Here is an 18,531-nt window from a genome sequence, read left to right as displayed (position 1 = left end):
TAATGTTTTAAAACATTATTCATAATTTAAATATATTTAAAACAATTAATAAAATATATATAATTTGTATAAATACTGTATAAATACAATAATGTATAAATACTTAAATACAACTATAGTCGGTAATTAGTCATCAATTAGTCACTAAATTTGGTGACTACATTATGACTATTTTGCGTTGTCGTAAACTAGTCGTAATGTAGTCGTTAAATTTAGTGACTATATTACGACTAAATTTACGACTATGCAAAATAGTCGTAATGTAGTCGCTATTTGGCGACTAATTTTACGACTATCTATTTTAGCGACTCTCGATTTATGACTACTGGTTTTTGTCGCTATTTAGTCGTAACACACCATTTAGCGACTAAATAGTAACTAATAGTGCAGTTGCTATTTGTCTGTTTTCTTCTAGTGTTAAGCTTAACATTCTGAGACATCATTTGTGTTGTGTGTCTAACTCGCTTAGAGTAACTAACTCCGCAATCGCCTCATCGAAGGCATGCTTAGCCAAATGGCAAGCTTTGCAACAGTTTTCTAGAAACCACATTACAACAAAGTTGACGCTTGATTGTATATGTATCTAATTGATGTTTTAGATTGAGACCTTTCAAGAGAGTTCATGATCTCATACTAGAAAACATAGAAGTTTAGAACAAGGCCAAGACGAATTGGATGGGTCAAAGGAAGCTCAGTGCTTGCAGCTTGTGTTGCAGATAGATGCATCAGACCAAAGTTCTCATAATCTACAAGTGTTTGAGAAACAAAAAAAACAAAACAAAACATAGTGAATACCTCATAGCCTTTGAGCGACTGTTCAACAGCTTCTTTCCTCTCTTGCTCGGTCTTAATGAATACCTCATATGTTTAATATGTCGAAAATGTATAAATTTTTATTTTTTGCCTTAGGCTTCCGGGAGTCTAGGCACGACCCTGGACGTCATGATTCTTCATCGCCTCGAATGGCTTGGCAAACCAATGTAAATCCAATAGGACATTCGTAGGGTGGAATAATCCTCAATGGTTTCGTGTTTCATTGATATTTTTGTATTTGGTCCTCTTTGACAAGTGTATACTTCTGAAGATGGTTTTGTTCTCGCTTCTGGATTCTCTTCCTTGGATCCATAATTGTCTATTCTGGATTTTTTAGTTCAACTCAATTATGTCGTTAAATATCTTCACCGAATACTCCCTAAAGCAACTCAAGATCGTCACGATCCAGCAGCCACAACCAAGAGCCGTGAGAGTTCTGATTTGGCTTCCAACTTCACGAACCCTCTTTGAATGTTTTGACAAATCTACAAACGTTCTTTAAATTTCCACCAAGAGACCCCAAACCAAGGCCTAGATATTCAGACCAACATCTATCAGATTTTAAAGGTATGCCAAAATATTATACTCATCGGACTTCGTTGACGGAAAGAGCTACAATTCATGGACCGTTAGTTGTGCCTCGTCCGGTGAAGTCATCGACAGCGCACGACAACACACTATTCTAGATGGAGGTCTCCCTAATGAATGAAATAGTTATAAACACGCTTACTGTTTGGTTTTCGGTTTGTATACAAAGAAATCTCTTGAATTGCTTAATTGCCTTACCACTTTGTTGCCTAGCGTGTCTTGTGCCAGCGAGACTTGAGGCGATAGATTATTTTTCAACGTCATCATGTATTCCGAAAATGACCAATCTTCCGCTTCCCGGGTTTCTTGTGGTTGTGTCTCCAATTTACCATCATCTCGCATGTGGCATTGTGTATTACAACCGTTGTGTCCGAATTATCATGGATCTACCGTCGAAATTTTGTTTTTTTCTCCTTTTATCGCTTTAACCTTGTTGTATCAAACATTGAGAATGGTTTTTTCTCAAGCCTTGTACTACATTTAAGTGAATGAATTAAAACAAGCTTTTGCCCAAAAAAACATAATAGTTATAAAATTGTATAAATTAAAGTTGATTACTTTTTTTAAAGACATCTTATATTATGAAATGAATCAAAGTGTCTAAAATGTCTAAAATATCACATCAAAACTTCATACAAGCAGTTTCTCAACTGACTGGACAACTAATCTAGCTCTTCTGGCTATTCTTGTTGCGGTATGCTTTTCAGGCCACTGTTCACATGCTAAGAACCTCCAACGTTGGCCATCCTTTTGATCAAAACCTCGACAAGCAAGTACGAAATAGATTACTCTCCATCTATGACCAGGGCAATGGACGTTATGCAGATAATATGGTGTTATGGTTAGGCTCCAGATGAGGATTGACACGAGACTAAGTTTTTTGGTCTTGTCTTAAACTGTTGTAGTTTTGACTTAAGTAGGCCAGTTAAAAGTTTAAACTAAGTTTTAGACCTAAACCTTTATGTAAAATGTTTTTTTTTTAAACATTTTACATTTTATTTTTAAAAAATGTCTAAAATGTCCTATAATATGAAATAGAAAAATAATCATGATCATTGATAATACTTTTGAGTTAAGTATGAGTTAGATTCATGACTCAAACTAAACACATGGTAACACATGTTACTAATTACACTTGACGACAAGGCACCACAAACATGCACAACACTAACCCTCCAAATAACAAACTAGAGTTACTCACGGTCTTTTTATCGGTGTCCATTTTATCCTTGTGATGAAATTATGATTACACCAAAAAATTATTGAGTTTGCGAGTTTTAGTTAATGGATGTGTTAAATATATATCCTTCGTAAAATACTTCATTACCCAATGTCAAAATATTTTTTTAAGAGATAAGGGTCTTTTAATGTGTTTAACTAGCCATTTGGTCAGCCATTTCACCCGAAACGGTACCCAAAATCCAAAATCATTAGTCATTACTGAGTTATACATTGAAATTACATCAACACATAACTCTATACAACTCTTTTTCTTAGTTAATCTCATTTTCCTTAGATCTCTCACTAATGTACTGATATATCATGGTTTTTACAGTTTTTTAGGTTGTTTTTGAGTCTTTGTATGACTAGGCACCTATTGGCACGAATGAGAGCATAATGAAGCAAAATAAGAGGATCTGGAGCACATTCGAGCATTAAAGCTAAAGTTGTGAAGCTTGGTTACGAGTTTAGAAGACTGCATTGATCGATGCAGATGTTTGTGTCGATCGATGCACTATGCAATGCAAGACGAGCCCGAGTTTCTCAAGTTTTGAAGTTTTGCAAAGCTGCGCTAAAGTTTTCCCTAATTGCAATATTAAGTCTCTGACATGTTTTAGAGATAGGGTCTTTGAAACCCTGAAGCTTTATTTTCAGCCAACTTTTGAGAGAGAGAGATCCAGAGAGCTTTTGGAGAGACAAGTCAGAACTCAATATTGTTGAGAGAGATTTCGAACTCCCTTATTTCTCTATTCTATTTCTTGATGCAATTTATTCAGATTTTGATTTGTATCTTTGCAATGATGTCTTAGTAATTCTCTTGTTAGGTTTAGGGATTCTCATTAGGATTTTTATGGTTTATTAGATCTGTTAATTTTTTGGGATCCATATTTTTATCTTAGGTTGTTCTTTATATTAATTCTTGATAGATTAACTATAATTAATAACCTAGGAAAATATATTGATATGAGAATATAATTGATTTTCCTGACAAAAACATTTGATTAACAAAATTGCTTTTTAGAGATTTGATTTTGCAATTTTGTGAAAAAACTAAACTAGTTTTCAAAGCTGGTTTTTACTTGAATTTTACAAAAAAATTTGGATTTTCTAATTTTAAACTTAGATAATATTTGCAGTGAGAAATGATTTATTTTACCATTGTGTTTAGAGTTCAAGAACCGTTTTAATTGATTGAATCTTTATTTATTGATTGATTTGATATTGCATAATTTCTTGAGATTATTCCTTAGGCCTAGCTTTTATTCAATCTGAATTTACAAAATTTTAGTTACGTTTTTGCATTGCTGTTTAAATTACAATTTATGTTTATCATAATTGAAAAATCATTAAGTCTATTGTAAATCAAGATCAAGTCTAGAATATATATACTGAATTCTTAAAACCAGAAGCTTTATCACTGATCATCAGTAATTTGGGTATATGTATCAGTTGATCTTGAGATTGCTTTATAATTCATATTAGCATAAAACATTTAAGGGATTGTTGCACGACTAGCTAGCAAAAAGTTGTATTGAACCAAAATAAACATAATCAAGAAGACACTACTGTAACTACTTTTCCCTTTAAAATGCAAAATAGGAAGGTGTTGTTGCAACAATGGCTTGCAACAGCACTTCGTCGACCAGAAGCAGTGGCCTATAGTCTTCAATAGGTGAAGATAGAAACTTTAATGTTCATAATTTCTCTAGTTTATCAATCAATTACACAATTCATCAGAAAGAAAAAGTGATATATATAGTCACGGAGAAAATTACATGCAAGTTCGAGTTAGAACACATAATGTTAAGAGTAACATGAAGTTTATACTCTCTCTCTCTTTCTCTCTTTTTATTAATAATAACATGAAGATTTTAGAGAAAATCCTCAAAATACCATGCTTAAAGTTTTTTTTCTTCAAAATATCACATTTTAATATATTTTTTCAAAAATACCACAGACACCAAAAAAAAAATGATTTTTAAAAGTGTAGAATTCATTTTTCTAGGTTTGAGTTGACAATTTTAAATTTAGGGTTTAGTTTTTAGGGGTAGGTTTAGTGGTTAGGATTTAGGGATTAGTTTTTAATATTAAAATTTTAATTTAATTTTATGCTATTTAAAAAATATACATTTTAATAGTATTTTTGAAAAGTAAAACTATAAATTGTATTTTTCCTAATAAAATACATTTTATTCGTATTTTTGAGAATTGTCCAAAATTCATGCTATATTTTCTTCAAATAAAGAAATTATATTCATTATTATATATAGCGTATGAATAACATTTTTGCTTTGTACTCCACATGAATATATTAATATTTTCCTACCTATTACTATTAGACTATTATTGTTTTGAATGCCCCATCTCATCGGTGAATTATACGTTTGAATTGTCAACTGATATACCAATAGTTGAGTTGAAAAAACAAACGAAAACAAAAATGGAACAGTAAGCATCTATACCTCGATTTCTTAGCTTTCACGTAAAGGGTCACTTGAGTTTTGAGTAACACAAAATTGTAGAGATCAATGGAAATTGTGGATGTTGAGTTACTTGGAGATCCACTTCTCTTATTTATCGGGACCACCCTCTCCATTCCTAGCGTCACACTTCTTTATTTTCTTTTGTGTATTTTAATTGCATATAACCAAGCAACCATTGACCTATTATTTCTCTTGTCCCTATCCTATACTCTGATTTTCTTTGTATTTACCCCATAATGTGTTTAATTAGTGGATTCTTCAAAGGCTTTTCCAAACATTCTCGTCGGTAGGAAATTGTCGACTATGATTTTTTTTTTTAATTTCCTCTAAAATCTTACAATTACGAATTTTACTTTAAATATCTCCCAAAGATTTTCAGAAACATTCTCATCGATACTCTCTAATACTACTAGCTTTGTCCCACAATATAAAATGTTTTAAGAAGTTCTTTTTGTTTTATTTTATAAGATGTTTTACAAATTTCTATACAAATTTTAATTTTGTTTGGTGTTATTGACTCTTTAAATTGTGCAGTCTCTTTCATGTTTAGTTGAATTTTATTTTTAACTATTAAATGATGCTTAGTTTATAAAAACAATTTCTTATAGGGATTCTTATGGATTTTACTATTTCTTCACTCAAATATTATGAATGTGCCATTTTCACTTAAATTTTATAGATTTGCCATTTTTTATTTTTCAAAATGTGTGTTTTTATATATTTTTTTTTTGCTAAATTACATACTTCATATCAAATACTAAACTCTAAGAAAGAATGGAACCAAGAGAACCCAAACATAATGTGTTACATTGTGTTTATAAATCTTAAAAAATAGTAAATCTAAAATTTTTAAGGTGACATGGCAAAAACTATATATGCCACTGAAAAGAGTCCCTATCTAGTAATTAACTCATTTCTTATATGTGTCTTTTGATCTAAAACATCTTGTAATTTTTTGGAACAAAAGGAGTACTAATGATTATAAGGTAATCGACTAAATACATTAAATTAATTTACTTGGTAAAGTAAATTTATTGTAAGATTTTAGAAACATCTTCAAAATTGCGCTAGTTTATTTTATGCTTTATTTGTTTTTGTTTCTATCTAAATGGTGACACAGAGAGGATTTCTTTGTTGTTTAAGAAATTACCGAAAAAACTTGAATCACGACATGTTAATTATGATATAACATTTAAATTGTTAGTCAACAGTGTGATCATATATATATATATCTACATATATATATATATATATATATTTTGTTATAGTGTGATCATATATATTGCTATATTATTCTTTCTACTATATATTTCACGGTTCAAGAGTTAATTAAATTGCCTAGTAAAAATTTAGGATCTTTTACTGGTCAAGTCAATACGGATATATACTATTCAGTGCACCTATGTAATGTCCTTGAACTATAATTAATAGTTAAAAAACAAAATGAAATTATCAAAGTTTCCAGCTGCATGCTCTTGAACAATCTAATCTGATGTTCCATCTATTTCTTCGAAGTTTCACCGGATGAAAGAAAAACCATATATCAAATGTCAGAATCTTCGCTATCTTGAATTTAAGGGGTTGTATTAGTAAAACAAAAGAGAAACGACATTTCACAAACAACACATTACATAAGCAAAATCTTGAAATAATCTTAACTTAGGAAATAAGGATTGCAAGCTTCTTCTTTCAAACGAGTTTCTCATTTACGAAATTAATAATTAAGTAATATATAATCACGCTTTTATGAATACTTTTCTGTTAATGGAAAATGAAAAACGCTTGATCAAAAACGCAGTTAGTTCAATACTTCAATTAGATTATAATATTTTAACACTACAACAAATATGCACATTGTTAACCAGAGAAAAACGCTATCATAGGTCTTTGATAGCGTTTTCATGAGCGCTGTTTTAGGGCACTGTTATTATATGTACCCCATATACAATAGCACTTATTACGTATGCTATGTTATAAAAATATAACATAGCTTTAAGAAATTGCTATATTATCAAGATCATAATTTTGAAAAAATTTATACAACATTTGTTTTTTCGTGCTATGTTATAGTTTTATAGCATAGCTCTAATAAACTGCTGTATTATCAAGATTATAATTTTGCAAAAATTTATACAATATTTAATTTTTCGTGCTATGTTATACATATCTAATATAGCTGTTGCGAAATGCTGTTTTATCTTGTTTACTGTGCTATGGTATATTCTTTTATCATAACGTTTACCTGTACTTTTATAGCATTTTCTGATATGTGATTATAGCACACATAACCTGTTTTATAAAATCTCATAAAATCTGATTAATAAACGTCTCAGATCCAAAATACATAACAAAAGTCTCAAGAACATCAGTTTACCATCAAAGTCTCAAGAACATCCAAAATAAACAAGCAATCTCAAGTACTTAACATTACACAATAAAACCATCAGTTTAAGACATAATGACCTTGTTCTCTGGCCAAGCAATGCAGGAGCTAAGTGCATCTTCAATAATCTCTATTTCATCGGATGGCCTCCAAACTTTTACATTTTTCACCTTCACAACATCTATCCACACTTTAACTGCATTAGAACCCAAGCGAGTAAAGTGAACCTTATGTTCTGGATCATTTGTTCCCCATCGTCCTTCAGCCACAACCCTATTCTTTTCAGTTAAATCCATCAACTTGCACTTCTTATTCTCCTTGGAAATAACTTTATTAATGCGCTGCCATGTTTACAATATAAACCATCAGTCATCATATAATTAACAAAAACAACTTCATAACATATGAAAACACTTACTGGAGACTTCCTGAGAGGAGACTGTGATGGTAAAGTATTCTTTATTGGTGATATTGGACCCGTTGCATCATCAACAGGAGACTCAGAACCAGATGCAGACTTAGAAGACATAGATGCAGATTTGGCCTGCGATGCAGCCTTTGAAGCTGTTGCTGAAGTTTTGGACTCTGTAGCAGACTTAGAAGCTGTGGCTGCAGACTTGGCCTTTGATGCAGACAAAGAAGCATGTGATGTAGCATTCTGACCAGTTGGAGTTGAGGGATTTTCAAAATCAACCTTACTCAGGGGCCAAGATACGTAAGCCATCAAACAGTCCTCAAGAAATGACATTTCAGCTGTAGGTCTCCATAGTGATGTATCAGGCTGCTTTACTGAATCCACAAATACTTTAACTGCTTTTGGTCCAAGAGGAATTCCGTTAACCAACGCACTTGGTTCTTGTGTCTCCCAACGCCCCTCAGCAACAATGACGTCACCCTTAGACAAATCCAATAGTTTACATTTGTTTCCTTGTATACCCTGTTAAACACAATCAGTAAACAAATCCAATATAATTAATTAGCATTATAGACAGGGGTAATACATTGCTAACACATTGCTAGAAATTATAAATACCATAGGGGCAATGTCTTCCATTTGGATGTTGTTGTCTACCAGTCTACACTTATCAGTTGGCCATGCGATTATATGTCCAACAGCTTCTTTCATATGAAAGATCTTTTGTGCAGGTCTCCATAGAAATGCATCTGGTTTATATGCAGCTTCAACTAACACTTTGAGATCATAAGGGCCAAGACGACAGTCATTCACTATGTCATCCGGATCAGAAGAAAGAATCCGACCCTCACCAACATTTTCATCAATGTCAGACCAATCAACAAACACACACTTAGGATGTGCTCTTTTGTTTACACTCTGCAACAATTTCATGAGCAACTAAGAATCATAAACGACACTAAGAAGAATCACTTAGCTGATATGAAAAGAAGTAAGAATATGTTACTCTTGCAGCTGAGTTTTCATCCATTTCAGCTTCTGGTCTCTGTAACATAAACAAAAATAACATCAATTTATATTACTCTAACTGGCTGATGAATAGTAGAGAACTCTTAAGTATCTAACCTGATTCTTGATTCTGCCAAGTTCACTTTCCAAGGCATTGACCTGTTTTACTAATTTTACTTGCCGCTCTTCCATTTCAGCCATACACTTGCTCTGCATTTGTAAACAAGCTAATTTGGTCTTACTCATGCCTCTACCCATTGCCCTCAGCCTACCAGAATTGTCAGGTCCTAAAAGCTTGGCGAGGTGATCTTCATCTGGATTTGTTAAAAATGCTGGAGCATCACTTCCACCAATTTCAGCTGCTTTTTGCTGAAAAACATAAAGACAGTTTCAGGTTTTACTAGTCGATAACACACTATTTACTGGTGTACAACTCTATTCAGACTTACAATCAAATCAGCTGCATTCGTATCTACTGGTGTACCATCCTTTTTGGTGCGAGACTTGATCCAAACATCTAGTCTTGTCACGCTGGAAGGATCTTCACTTTCAGCTTTCTGTTCCAGAAAACAAAATTTCAGTAACAGTACAAGCACTATGTATAATAATAAACAACATAGTTGTAGTATATATGCTTGCCATTTCTTCTGTTAGTCTGCTGATCCCTTTACGACTAGTGGTGTGAGGTATCTGATTCTTTCTTTTTGCTTTATATTTCTCACTCACGGCCTAATAATGAAACATGTTAATTACTAATCACCAATCAACTACTAAACAATTATAATCACAAGTAATTACCTTAAATGCAGCACTAGTTTTGAGTTTGACAAATTTTTGCCAATCAACAGGACCAATATTTGGTGGTCTCAAATTCATCCTCTCTTGGTTATTTGCAGCCAAATTTATAGCCTTCACCGTGACAGACTTGTGTGATCGCCACAAATGTCCCATCTGGTGAATCACAGATATCCTTTGCCAATCTTCATCAAGCTCAAACCTTGCCTGCATTCACTTACACTCACACCATAACTATAAAAGTAAACATGTTCAATTGAGAGACTTTTTAAAAACAAAAAAAAATTCTTGTTACCTGAACAGATCTCCAGAGAAGTGTTTTAAGATCTGGACTCACTTTCTTCCAGTTAGGTATGTTGATAGGGATGTGTTCTCGCATCAATGTCCCTACATATGATGCCAACTTGACTGACCCTGGACCAACCGCTACTCCAAGTACATTGTAATCAACTTTCACTCTAACAGATGGATCCTTGGCTAGGTTTTTCATCTTTGTTGGTCCTCGTTTTCTTTTACGCGTAGCAGGCTGCTCATGTTCTTCAGACAACACAAACTCTCCTACTGGTTCTTCTGGTTGCTGTTGAGTTTGTGGTTCTTCGGAATGATGCTCCTCTTCCTCCACAAAGCTCACATTAAGCAACAATTCAGACAATACTGCACTACTTCAGACACATACAGATGCTCTTAAACCAATATCTAACTGTGTAAAATCTCACTAATCTAATCACTATTTATACGAATCAGACTCAAAGGACAAAACATAGCAATCACCAATATTCGTGTGTAATAATAATGTTTAACTATTGGTTGAGTGATACTAACCTGTTGTGTGAGTACAGAGAAATGAGAAGCTTCAGTTCCCCAACATTTCAATCACCAACACTTGGGAAAAAAAAAAAATCGTTCAGTTTATGAAGGCGCAAATACTCAAATCCAAAAGCTATTTTTGAGTCAAATCTGTAAATAATCGAACCCTAACAAAACAGATGGATTCGAAACTCCACATTCTCAAAATCTGTAAATAATCGAACCCTAAAAAACAGATAACGAAATAAATCTAGATAAATCGAACCCTAACAAAACAGATAACTAAATCTGACCCTTATCGAAATCAAAAGCTGTTTGAAATCACAAATAATCGAAACAAATAACGAAATTAGGAGGAAGAAGAAAGACATGCCTCAAAAATGGATTCGAGCTATCAATTGCGATGGATATGGAGATTTAGGGCGAAATTGGGGCTTTTCACAAACGGCGAAATTGGGGCTTTTCACAAACGGCGATAAAACTGAAGAATTGATAAGAAATTTAGAAGAATTTGAGCACACACAGAGAATTTAGAAGAAGAAATCTTCTTAGGTTGAGCTTAGGTTGTAACGAGAGAGAGAGAGAGAGTGTGTCGAGTTTTTGGGTTTTTTTTTTATTTGGCGATTAAGTGAATAATTTCACTAAGTATTGGCGGACAAAAGTCACTTTTGTTTCCCGCTACATAATTTTCCTATCATAGCGTTAATAAGATGCTATTAAAAAGTAAGCGAAAAAAAATCTCATCTTTCATAGCAGTGACGGAAAATGAGCTATATCCGTCTGCTATCAATGTACATATTTGTTGTAGTGTAAGTGATATATACCAGATCTGATCTGAGTTTGAATCTACTGTTAGATTTGTAAAACAGCCAAAAATATATTGATAACAAACGAACATGTTTAGACAACAAAACAATATGTAAAGTACTGAATCACTTAGTTAGTGCACAACACACAATGACGTACGTGTACATGCCGACGACAAATCAAATATATTCCCCACTAACGAAAAAAGTTGACAAGGGTAATCTTGTAATAAGAGTAGTTTTGGTATATGCATTACTTTTTAGTTTTTATATAAAGAAGACCTCAAAGTCTTTTACCATTTGAACAGAACCAAAAAAGGCTCTCCACGCCTAAAAAAAATAAAAGAAAGAGACAGAAGAAGAAGAATCAAACTTTACAACCTTTAGCAAGTAGCAACAATGGCGATGGCTTTCAAGATGGTAAAACTCAGAAAACTTTCTTTCTTTCTTCGTTTTAAAGATTCTTGATTCTGATGATGATGATGGTTCATGCAGGCGACGACAGGGATACGCGTGACGGATGAGTGTACGAGCTCATTCATGGAGATGAAATGGAAAAAAATACACAGATACATAGTTTTCAAGATCGATGAGAAGTCACGTAAAGTCACCGTCGATAAAGTCGGCGGCGCCGGCGAAAACTACCACGATCTCACCGCTTCTTTACCTGTTGACGACTGTCGCTACGCCGTCTTCGATTTCGACTTTGTCACCGTCGATAACTGCCGCAAGAGCAAGATCTTCTTCATCGCATGGTTAGTCTTATTTTTACCTTTCTACCCCTCTCAATCATGCACTTAACCAAGGGTAAAAAAGATATTTCTTAACACTCAACGCTAAATATTGCTCTAAAGGGTAAAAAACTAGCAATTATATGGATTTTCCAATGCTCTTTGTATGAAAATTTACGATAACGTCCATGATTATTTGTATGGGCTAAAAGGGTAAAATGGTAATTGTAATAGGTCGCCGGAGGCGTCGAGGATAAGGGCGAAGATATTGTACGCGACGTCAAAGGCAGGGCTGAGGAGAGTATTGGAAGGGATTCACTATGAGCTTCAAGCCACTGATCCGACGGAGATGGGTTTCGATATCATCCAAGACCGTGCTAAGTAAAAATATTAACTAAGAGAGTATGGATTTGACTCACTTTGTCAATAATTAACGTTAATTAGGTATCGATTAATGTTTAATTATTGCGGGTTAGTGCTTACTTTTTCCTTTCAGTCTTACCAGCACTACCCTTTAATTATGGACGTTTGTTTGTGTTTTTGATTGTGTTGTTTACTTGTTTATAGTTATCTTTTTTTTTGTCGGTTAAGCAAACATAAGCTACGAATTTGTCTTTAAGTAACGACATATATACGTCTATGAGAAATGTATCTTTGGCTCAAAATATCATTTATCTAATTTGTAATGAATGGTTAGTTCAAGTCCGAATTCGACCAAATTATGGGCATGTTTGAGATATTATTGTGTATAAAAATATCATAGATTAGGATTCAAAATTAGGAATTATTGGGATGTTGAAAGCTGAGATTGACAACCGTACAGTTGGTAAGAAGATAACTCCGAACAAATTACGTATGAAGAAGAGATTTGTTTGTCCACCTTTAACGATGTCGACGATAGTCTTTTTAAAGTCAACTTTTCTATTTTGTAGTCTAGTATGGTCAGGTTTGCCTCTGCGTCGTGTTTAAGCATTTGTGAGGCTTTTCTACATAATGCTAAAAATATTTTCCAGTATATTTTTTTTATCCTTTGGGTACTACAGAGAAAATAAAAAATAATTATACATATATTAATCGGCCGTTAATTTAGACCAGTTAATATGGTTTCTATGTAAAACAGTAAAACCATTGTTGACATTCTGATTGAGCTATTTTTTCACCAACTAAACTATTACTCGGATGGTTTTTTTTAGTTTTCTAATCTATGTCGACATAGTTTTTGTGTATTACTATTACAAGTATTAGATCGTGAAACTATTTTCCAAAATATAATTAGCAAAAATAACTTTTGATTTGGATCTATGTAGTCGTAGTCCATATTCTCCTATAAAATCCCTACACATGTCAATTACATTTTTGCTTCTCTAATAGACACCGACATACCAAATCAGCATATCTTATCACACCATCTCGGAGAAAGAAAGAGAGCGACCATTATTTTTTTTATTGAATTCAAAAATATAAACGAACGAACTAATTTTTCTTCATTTTGGCTCTTCTCTTCACATACTATATACCCAAGCAAAACTTCGAAGAGCCACACTTTTCAAATAGGATAATTCTTTTTTACTTTTCATGCGTCCTTATATAACTCTTCAAACTTCGCCAAAGACAAACTTATTCTTTGGCTCACTTCAAATTTCAATTTTCTCGCATTATTGGCAATCCATTCACCGCTTTAAGTTTTTCATGTGCTTACAAGTATGTCTAAATCGTAGCTAAATTCTTTCAAACTCACCAATTTTATGAACGTTCCAACGAGACAATCATGCAAGATTTAGAGTTCCCACTTCTTTTGCATGTTTTCAAAAATGAGGATTGGGTCTAAAACTCTCAAGTTGTTGTATATGGGCCGAAGGAGTGACCCCAAAAGAAGGTTATGTGTATGATGTGAAGTTTAAGTTTGAGCAGATTCAAAAATGCAGCAACTTGGCGTTGGAGGTGCTATAAAAGTGGTTCATTCATGTTTGTTATAAAAAGTAAACAGAGTAGAGAAGGAGAGAAAGAGAGTACTTCTTGTTATTGTGTTTGTACTAAGGCTGCGAGAAGAAGCTTACCGTACAAATTCAGACACATAGTACTATTGTACTAAGCAACACATTTCAGTTGAGATATATGGAGTTTTTATATGTTTCTTCTTTCACATATAAGGAAAGTTAAAAAGACAAACGGCAAATATAAATACCACTAAGAAGAAAAAAGGCAAAAACTAAAAAGAACCTTAAAACTTCTACGGTTACTTGGCAAACAAGATTCATTCGTTAGTCATAATCGGCCAGAGCCAACCCGACTCACAATGGGACCATCTGAGTTACAACAACGGCGCTCCGAACCACATGTCTTCCACCATCAAACCAAGTAACGGACCCAAACGCCGCACCTGACTTACCAAGCGCAAGATTCTTCGTATCCACAGTCACTGTTACAGCATAGCTTAGTTTCTTAACGGCCGACGTGAACACCAACATTGACGGCTTCACAGTCACCGTCACTCCCCTAGGCGACTCTATCCTCGCCCTATAAATTGCCTCAGACTGTCCAACGTTTGTCACTGTCCGAAACAGAGTCTTGCTTAACAAACCTCTGTTTGAGGTTAGGAACAAAGCCGTGATCGAGGGGTAATTAAGATTCCCCGGCGACGGTTTCCTCCTCGTACATCTCACCGGCGTTCTTGTGATCACCTGAATCGTTTTCATCTCGTAGCCAATAGAGCAAAGAAACGCGATATAGTCATCATTGGTTATGTCATAGACAAGACCTGGATCAATAGCCCGACCAAGATTAAGATGACCCGAACCAAAGTCATAAGGTGTCGAACGTTTTCCAGTGGACTCATCTATTAACGAGCGGTTCGAGTTATCCACAAAGCTAGCTGTAGTCATCATGGCTGACCTTATAGCTGCCGGACTCCAATCCGGATGAGCCGACTTAAGCAAAGCCGCCGCTCCACTAACGTGAGGACAAGCCATAGAAGTACCAGAGAGAATGTTAAAATCTGTTTTCCGACTATCAGAAACTATACCCGTAGGTCCTACGGCATCTGTCCAAGCCGCTAAGATGTTAATCCCTGGAGCAATCAAGTCAGGTTTCAAAATCTCCGGGTTTAGCCCGTTTGGTCCTCTACCGGAAAACGAAGCCACAACCGGAGCCGGTTTAACTCCAATCACCGTCCCTCTAAAATCTATAGTAGCTATAGGGTTAAGATGAGTTGAAGCGTATGCTTTGATTCTATCTCCAGCACTTGACCCTACGTTAGAGGCAGGGATAAGGTGAGCGTATCCAACTAAGCTTTCACCGTTAGAGACTGTGTTAGCGAGTATCATCCCAACACCACTTGCCTTCTTCACCACAAGTCCCTTAGCTACTCTAGGATTGCTTCCACGGTCGCAAATAACAATTTTGCCTCTCACAAGCTTTGGATCAAGAGAGTTCTCCATACACAAAGATGCAGCTAACATCCCATTCTTCCCAGGATAAACCACCGGAAACATCTGACCTTTGAGTGGCAGACCGGAGTAAAGAGAAGCACCTCGAAGACGGTGTCCATCTCCAAGAATAACATCAGCCGGGAAATCTCGATCTATTGTCCCCGCACCGACAGTAGTTATCCACGGCGCTAAGTTAGTCACCGACATCCCATTTGGCCCGTCGTTTCCAGCGGAGGAAGAGACAAAGACTCCCATAGACGCCGCACCGTACGAACCTATAGCGATGGGGTCGAGATAATACGGAGATGGGATCCCATCTCCTCCTCCAATGGAGATAGAGATAACATCGACTCCGTCAGAGACAGCAGCATCAAAAGCAGCGAGGATATCAGAATCAAGACAACCAGAGTCTTTCCAACACACTTTGTAAGCAGCTATACGTGCCTTAGGGGCTACACCTTTAGCAACACCAGAGGCGTAGCCAGCCATATTAGCCCTAAAGGCTTGACGACCCGCCGCGGTTGAGGCCGTGTGTGTTCCGTGTCCATCAGCATCACGCGGAGAAAGAAACTCAACCGTTTTATTGATCCCACAGCGGCTTGTTGTCCCTTTGCAAAAAACCTAGCGCCGATGATTTTCTTATTACAGTTTCTAGCGTCAAACCTAACTCTTGTCTGACAAACACCTCTCCACCGCTTCGGAACCGGTCCAAGGTTAAGATCAGAGAAGCTTCTCCGCTCCGGCCATATTCCCGTGTCGAGAACACCGATGATTACATCAGATCCGTAATCAGAGTTAGACCAGAGTCCTTTCTGGTTACGTAGACCTAAGAACTGAGGAGAACGAGTGGTGTGAAGTTCACGACGACGATCCTCGAAAACAGCGAGAACCGCAGGGTGGTTACGGAGGGTTTGAGCGTCCTCGGGGGTAATACTTGCGGAGAAGCCATGAAAGACTGTGTCGTAAAGATGGAGGATTCGTGGACCTTCTGTGAACTCTGAAGTGTACCAATGGTAGTGCGTTGAGAATACAGAGGGTTTTAATCCACTGTCTATTCGGAATATGTAAGTCTTCTTCTCTGTTTGAAAAGAAGTGACCGGAGAACAGAGGAAGAAGAAGAAGAGAAGGAGAAGAAGGAAGATGAAAGAGTCCATTGTGTGTTAGTGGAGATAGTGGAGTGTTGTTGTGGTTTGAAAATTTTAATGGAAAAATAATTGTTACTTTTATGACTAATTGTAACTTTGTAACTAGTTTAATTATTTTTGATCTTTCACGTCAGTTGAATGATTTTGTTTTTTTTTTTTTTAATTCGGTGAAGTGAAGCAAAAGTGTGTTACGAAAGTCATGCTTTTATGAAAGTAATGTAGTTTTTTTTTTTTTTTTTTTTTTTTTTTTTTTTTTTTATGTAAGAGAATTAGCTGCAAATTGATTGTGGAAAAAGCATGATTTGTTTGATACGTATATTTGGTTTTGATTTAAGAGAGGCTTTAAACGCTGCCGTTTGTATAATGCTGTTGTCGTGTCGTTCTAATTGTTTCCTTGTTTGGGTTTGAGGGATGTGGACATGGGAATTGAAATAATAAAACATCTACAAATTAATAAAGCGTGAACCATGAAATTTAATTAATTTATAGAGATTTTAAATTATCGATAAATTAATAATTATTAATTTATCTATAGAAAAGATTTTCTCATTTTTAGAATTATGAAAACTTTCTATTACAAAATTATATCATTCAAAATTTTAAAATTTTTTCTAATTTATAATCTTGACTATCGTAATAGGATGAATGTCAATTGTTTACTAGATTATCTAGGTAAAATAATAAATATTAGAGTTTAGAAGAAATTGCTACTACTATCCTTTATGTTAATAAAGAAGTCGAAGAAGATATTGCAGTACCTTTAGAACCAATTAGTAAATAAGCAATTATCGAATCTACGATTCTCCATAATTTTTGGATCCGATTTGAGAAGATAACAATGAAAAAGATTAGAGATAAGCTTCAACAAAAATCTAAATTCAAGAATATGCAAACAACAATAAAGTCATATTTCAATAGATTTTCGTAGATAGGTAAACAACAATAAAGTCATATCTCAATAGTTTTTTTAGATATATATGTATATATATATATATATTAGTTTATTTGATTATTAATTTATGATATTGATGAAATTATATTTTTATATAAGATTTCTAGAAAAATTATTATTTTATTATTTTATCGAAATGTGTCATATTTCACATCGGCCTAACTCAAGACCGAAAGATATTATTAATTTATAGAGATTTTACTGTATGTATAATTAATAATTCTATGCGTGCCTTTTGGAATGGGTGATATAAAACAAGTTGTTTCATACTTCGACGTTGGAATGGTAGTAGATAGTTGTTGGCATCTATACTAAATAAAAGTAGGAGCTCCTAAAGCTGTCCATATAGGATTTAAAACGTCCAATAGAGATTTTACATGTTATTAATTAACATTTTTAAAAATTTCTAGAATTTTGTATATTCAGATTTTTTTAAACTTCCAATCAAAATTAGAGATCTCAATATTTAATATTTTTTATATTATGTAAAATTTCTATATTAAAATACTTATAAATAAGTGTATGTACAACGTTCTACATCGACTAGAAAAGTTTTAGACAATAGCTGAGAACCATTATAAATAAGATTAATATGCTTCCAACTACGAATGAACAGGAAGCTTGATTTTACAAGCGTCCAAATATAAAGATTTAAAAATTTAAAAAGTTTTAAATATTACAATTACAAACTTTTAGAAGGTTCAAAAATATTATAGTTTTAAATATTACAATTATAAAATTTTAAAAGGTTCAAAAATATTATAAATATTAAAACTCTATATAATATTTAAAAATGTTATAAATACCCCATAGAAAGTTTAAAATATTATAAAAGTTTCAATGCGTATCGATATATAACCGAGTAAGTATACAAGTGAAATAATAATTGAGTTCATGTGTTGATTATGATGATCCATGAATTGCACAAATTTTACGTAAAAGAGGCAATAATTTTG

General features: G+C 34.1%; 2 protein-coding genes and 1 pseudogene across 3 annotated transcripts; 1 reads left to right on the top strand and 2 right to left on the bottom strand.

Moving 5' to 3' along the window:
• Positions 1 to 7,397: 7,397 nt before the first annotated feature.
• Positions 7,398 to 11,487, bottom strand: LOC147949937 (uncharacterized). Its single transcript, XM_087511429.1, has 10 exons — positions 11,480 to 11,487; positions 10,002 to 10,365; positions 9,710 to 9,913; positions 9,551 to 9,640; positions 9,361 to 9,468; positions 9,029 to 9,280; positions 8,910 to 8,948; positions 8,522 to 8,821; positions 7,907 to 8,425; positions 7,398 to 7,829 (listed from the first exon to the last, which is right to left on the bottom strand). The coding sequence occupies exons 1-10, from the start codon at positions 11,485 to 11,487 to the stop codon at positions 7,554 to 7,556; spliced, it is 2,160 nt and encodes a 719-aa protein (XP_087367555.1). The 3' UTR covers positions 7,398 to 7,553.
• A 71-nt stretch (positions 11,488 to 11,558) lies between these two features.
• LOC104792106 (actin-depolymerizing factor 5) lies at positions 11,559 to 12,715 on the top strand. The gene is made up of 3 exons (XM_010518159.3): positions 11,559 to 11,739; positions 11,815 to 12,074; positions 12,285 to 12,715. The coding sequence occupies exons 1-3, from the start codon at positions 11,719 to 11,721 to the stop codon at positions 12,433 to 12,435; spliced, it is 432 nt and encodes a 143-aa protein (XP_010516461.1). The 5' UTR covers positions 11,559 to 11,718; the 3' UTR covers positions 12,436 to 12,715.
• A 1,441-nt stretch (positions 12,716 to 14,156) lies between these two features.
• LOC104792099 (subtilisin-like protease SBT1.6 pseudogene) lies at positions 14,157 to 16,742 on the bottom strand (annotated as a pseudogene). The gene has a single exon (XR_015562241.1). The product of XR_015562241.1 is annotated as a subtilisin-like protease SBT1.6 pseudogene (transcript).
• Positions 16,743 to 18,531: the final 1,789 nt, after the last annotated feature.

The sequence above is a fragment of the Camelina sativa genome, chromosome 1 (genome assembly GCF_030686135.1).
Source record: "Camelina sativa cultivar CO46 ecotype springtype chromosome 1, ASM3068613v1".
In the NCBI taxonomy this organism is placed as follows: Eukaryota; Viridiplantae; Streptophyta; class Magnoliopsida; order Brassicales; family Brassicaceae; genus Camelina; species Camelina sativa.
This window is presented reverse-complemented; position numbering and strand designations above follow the sequence as displayed.

What these genes read in the sequence shown, in the direction of transcription:
- LOC147949937 (XM_087511429.1), bottom strand. An exon ending in TTCTCTGGAGATCTGTTCAG is followed by an intron (nt 9,914 to 10,001) that starts GTAACAAGAATT and finishes AAGTGAATGCAG; the next exon opens with GCAAGGTTTGAGCTTGATGA. An exon ending in CGAATGCAGCTGATTTGATT is followed by an intron (nt 9,281 to 9,360) that starts GTAAGTCTGAAT and finishes TATGTTTTTCAG; the next exon opens with CAAAAAGCAGCTGAAATTGG.
- LOC104792106 (XM_010518159.3), top strand. Translation starts at nt 11,719, where the DNA reads ATGGCGATGGCTTTCAAGATG. An exon ending in TGGCGATGGCTTTCAAGATG is followed by an intron (nt 11,740 to 11,814) that starts GTAAAACTCAGA and finishes TGGTTCATGCAG; the next exon opens with GCGACGACAGGGATACGCGT. An exon ending in AAGATCTTCTTCATCGCATG is followed by an intron (nt 12,075 to 12,284) that starts GTTAGTCTTATT and finishes TAATTGTAATAG; the next exon opens with GTCGCCGGAGGCGTCGAGGA.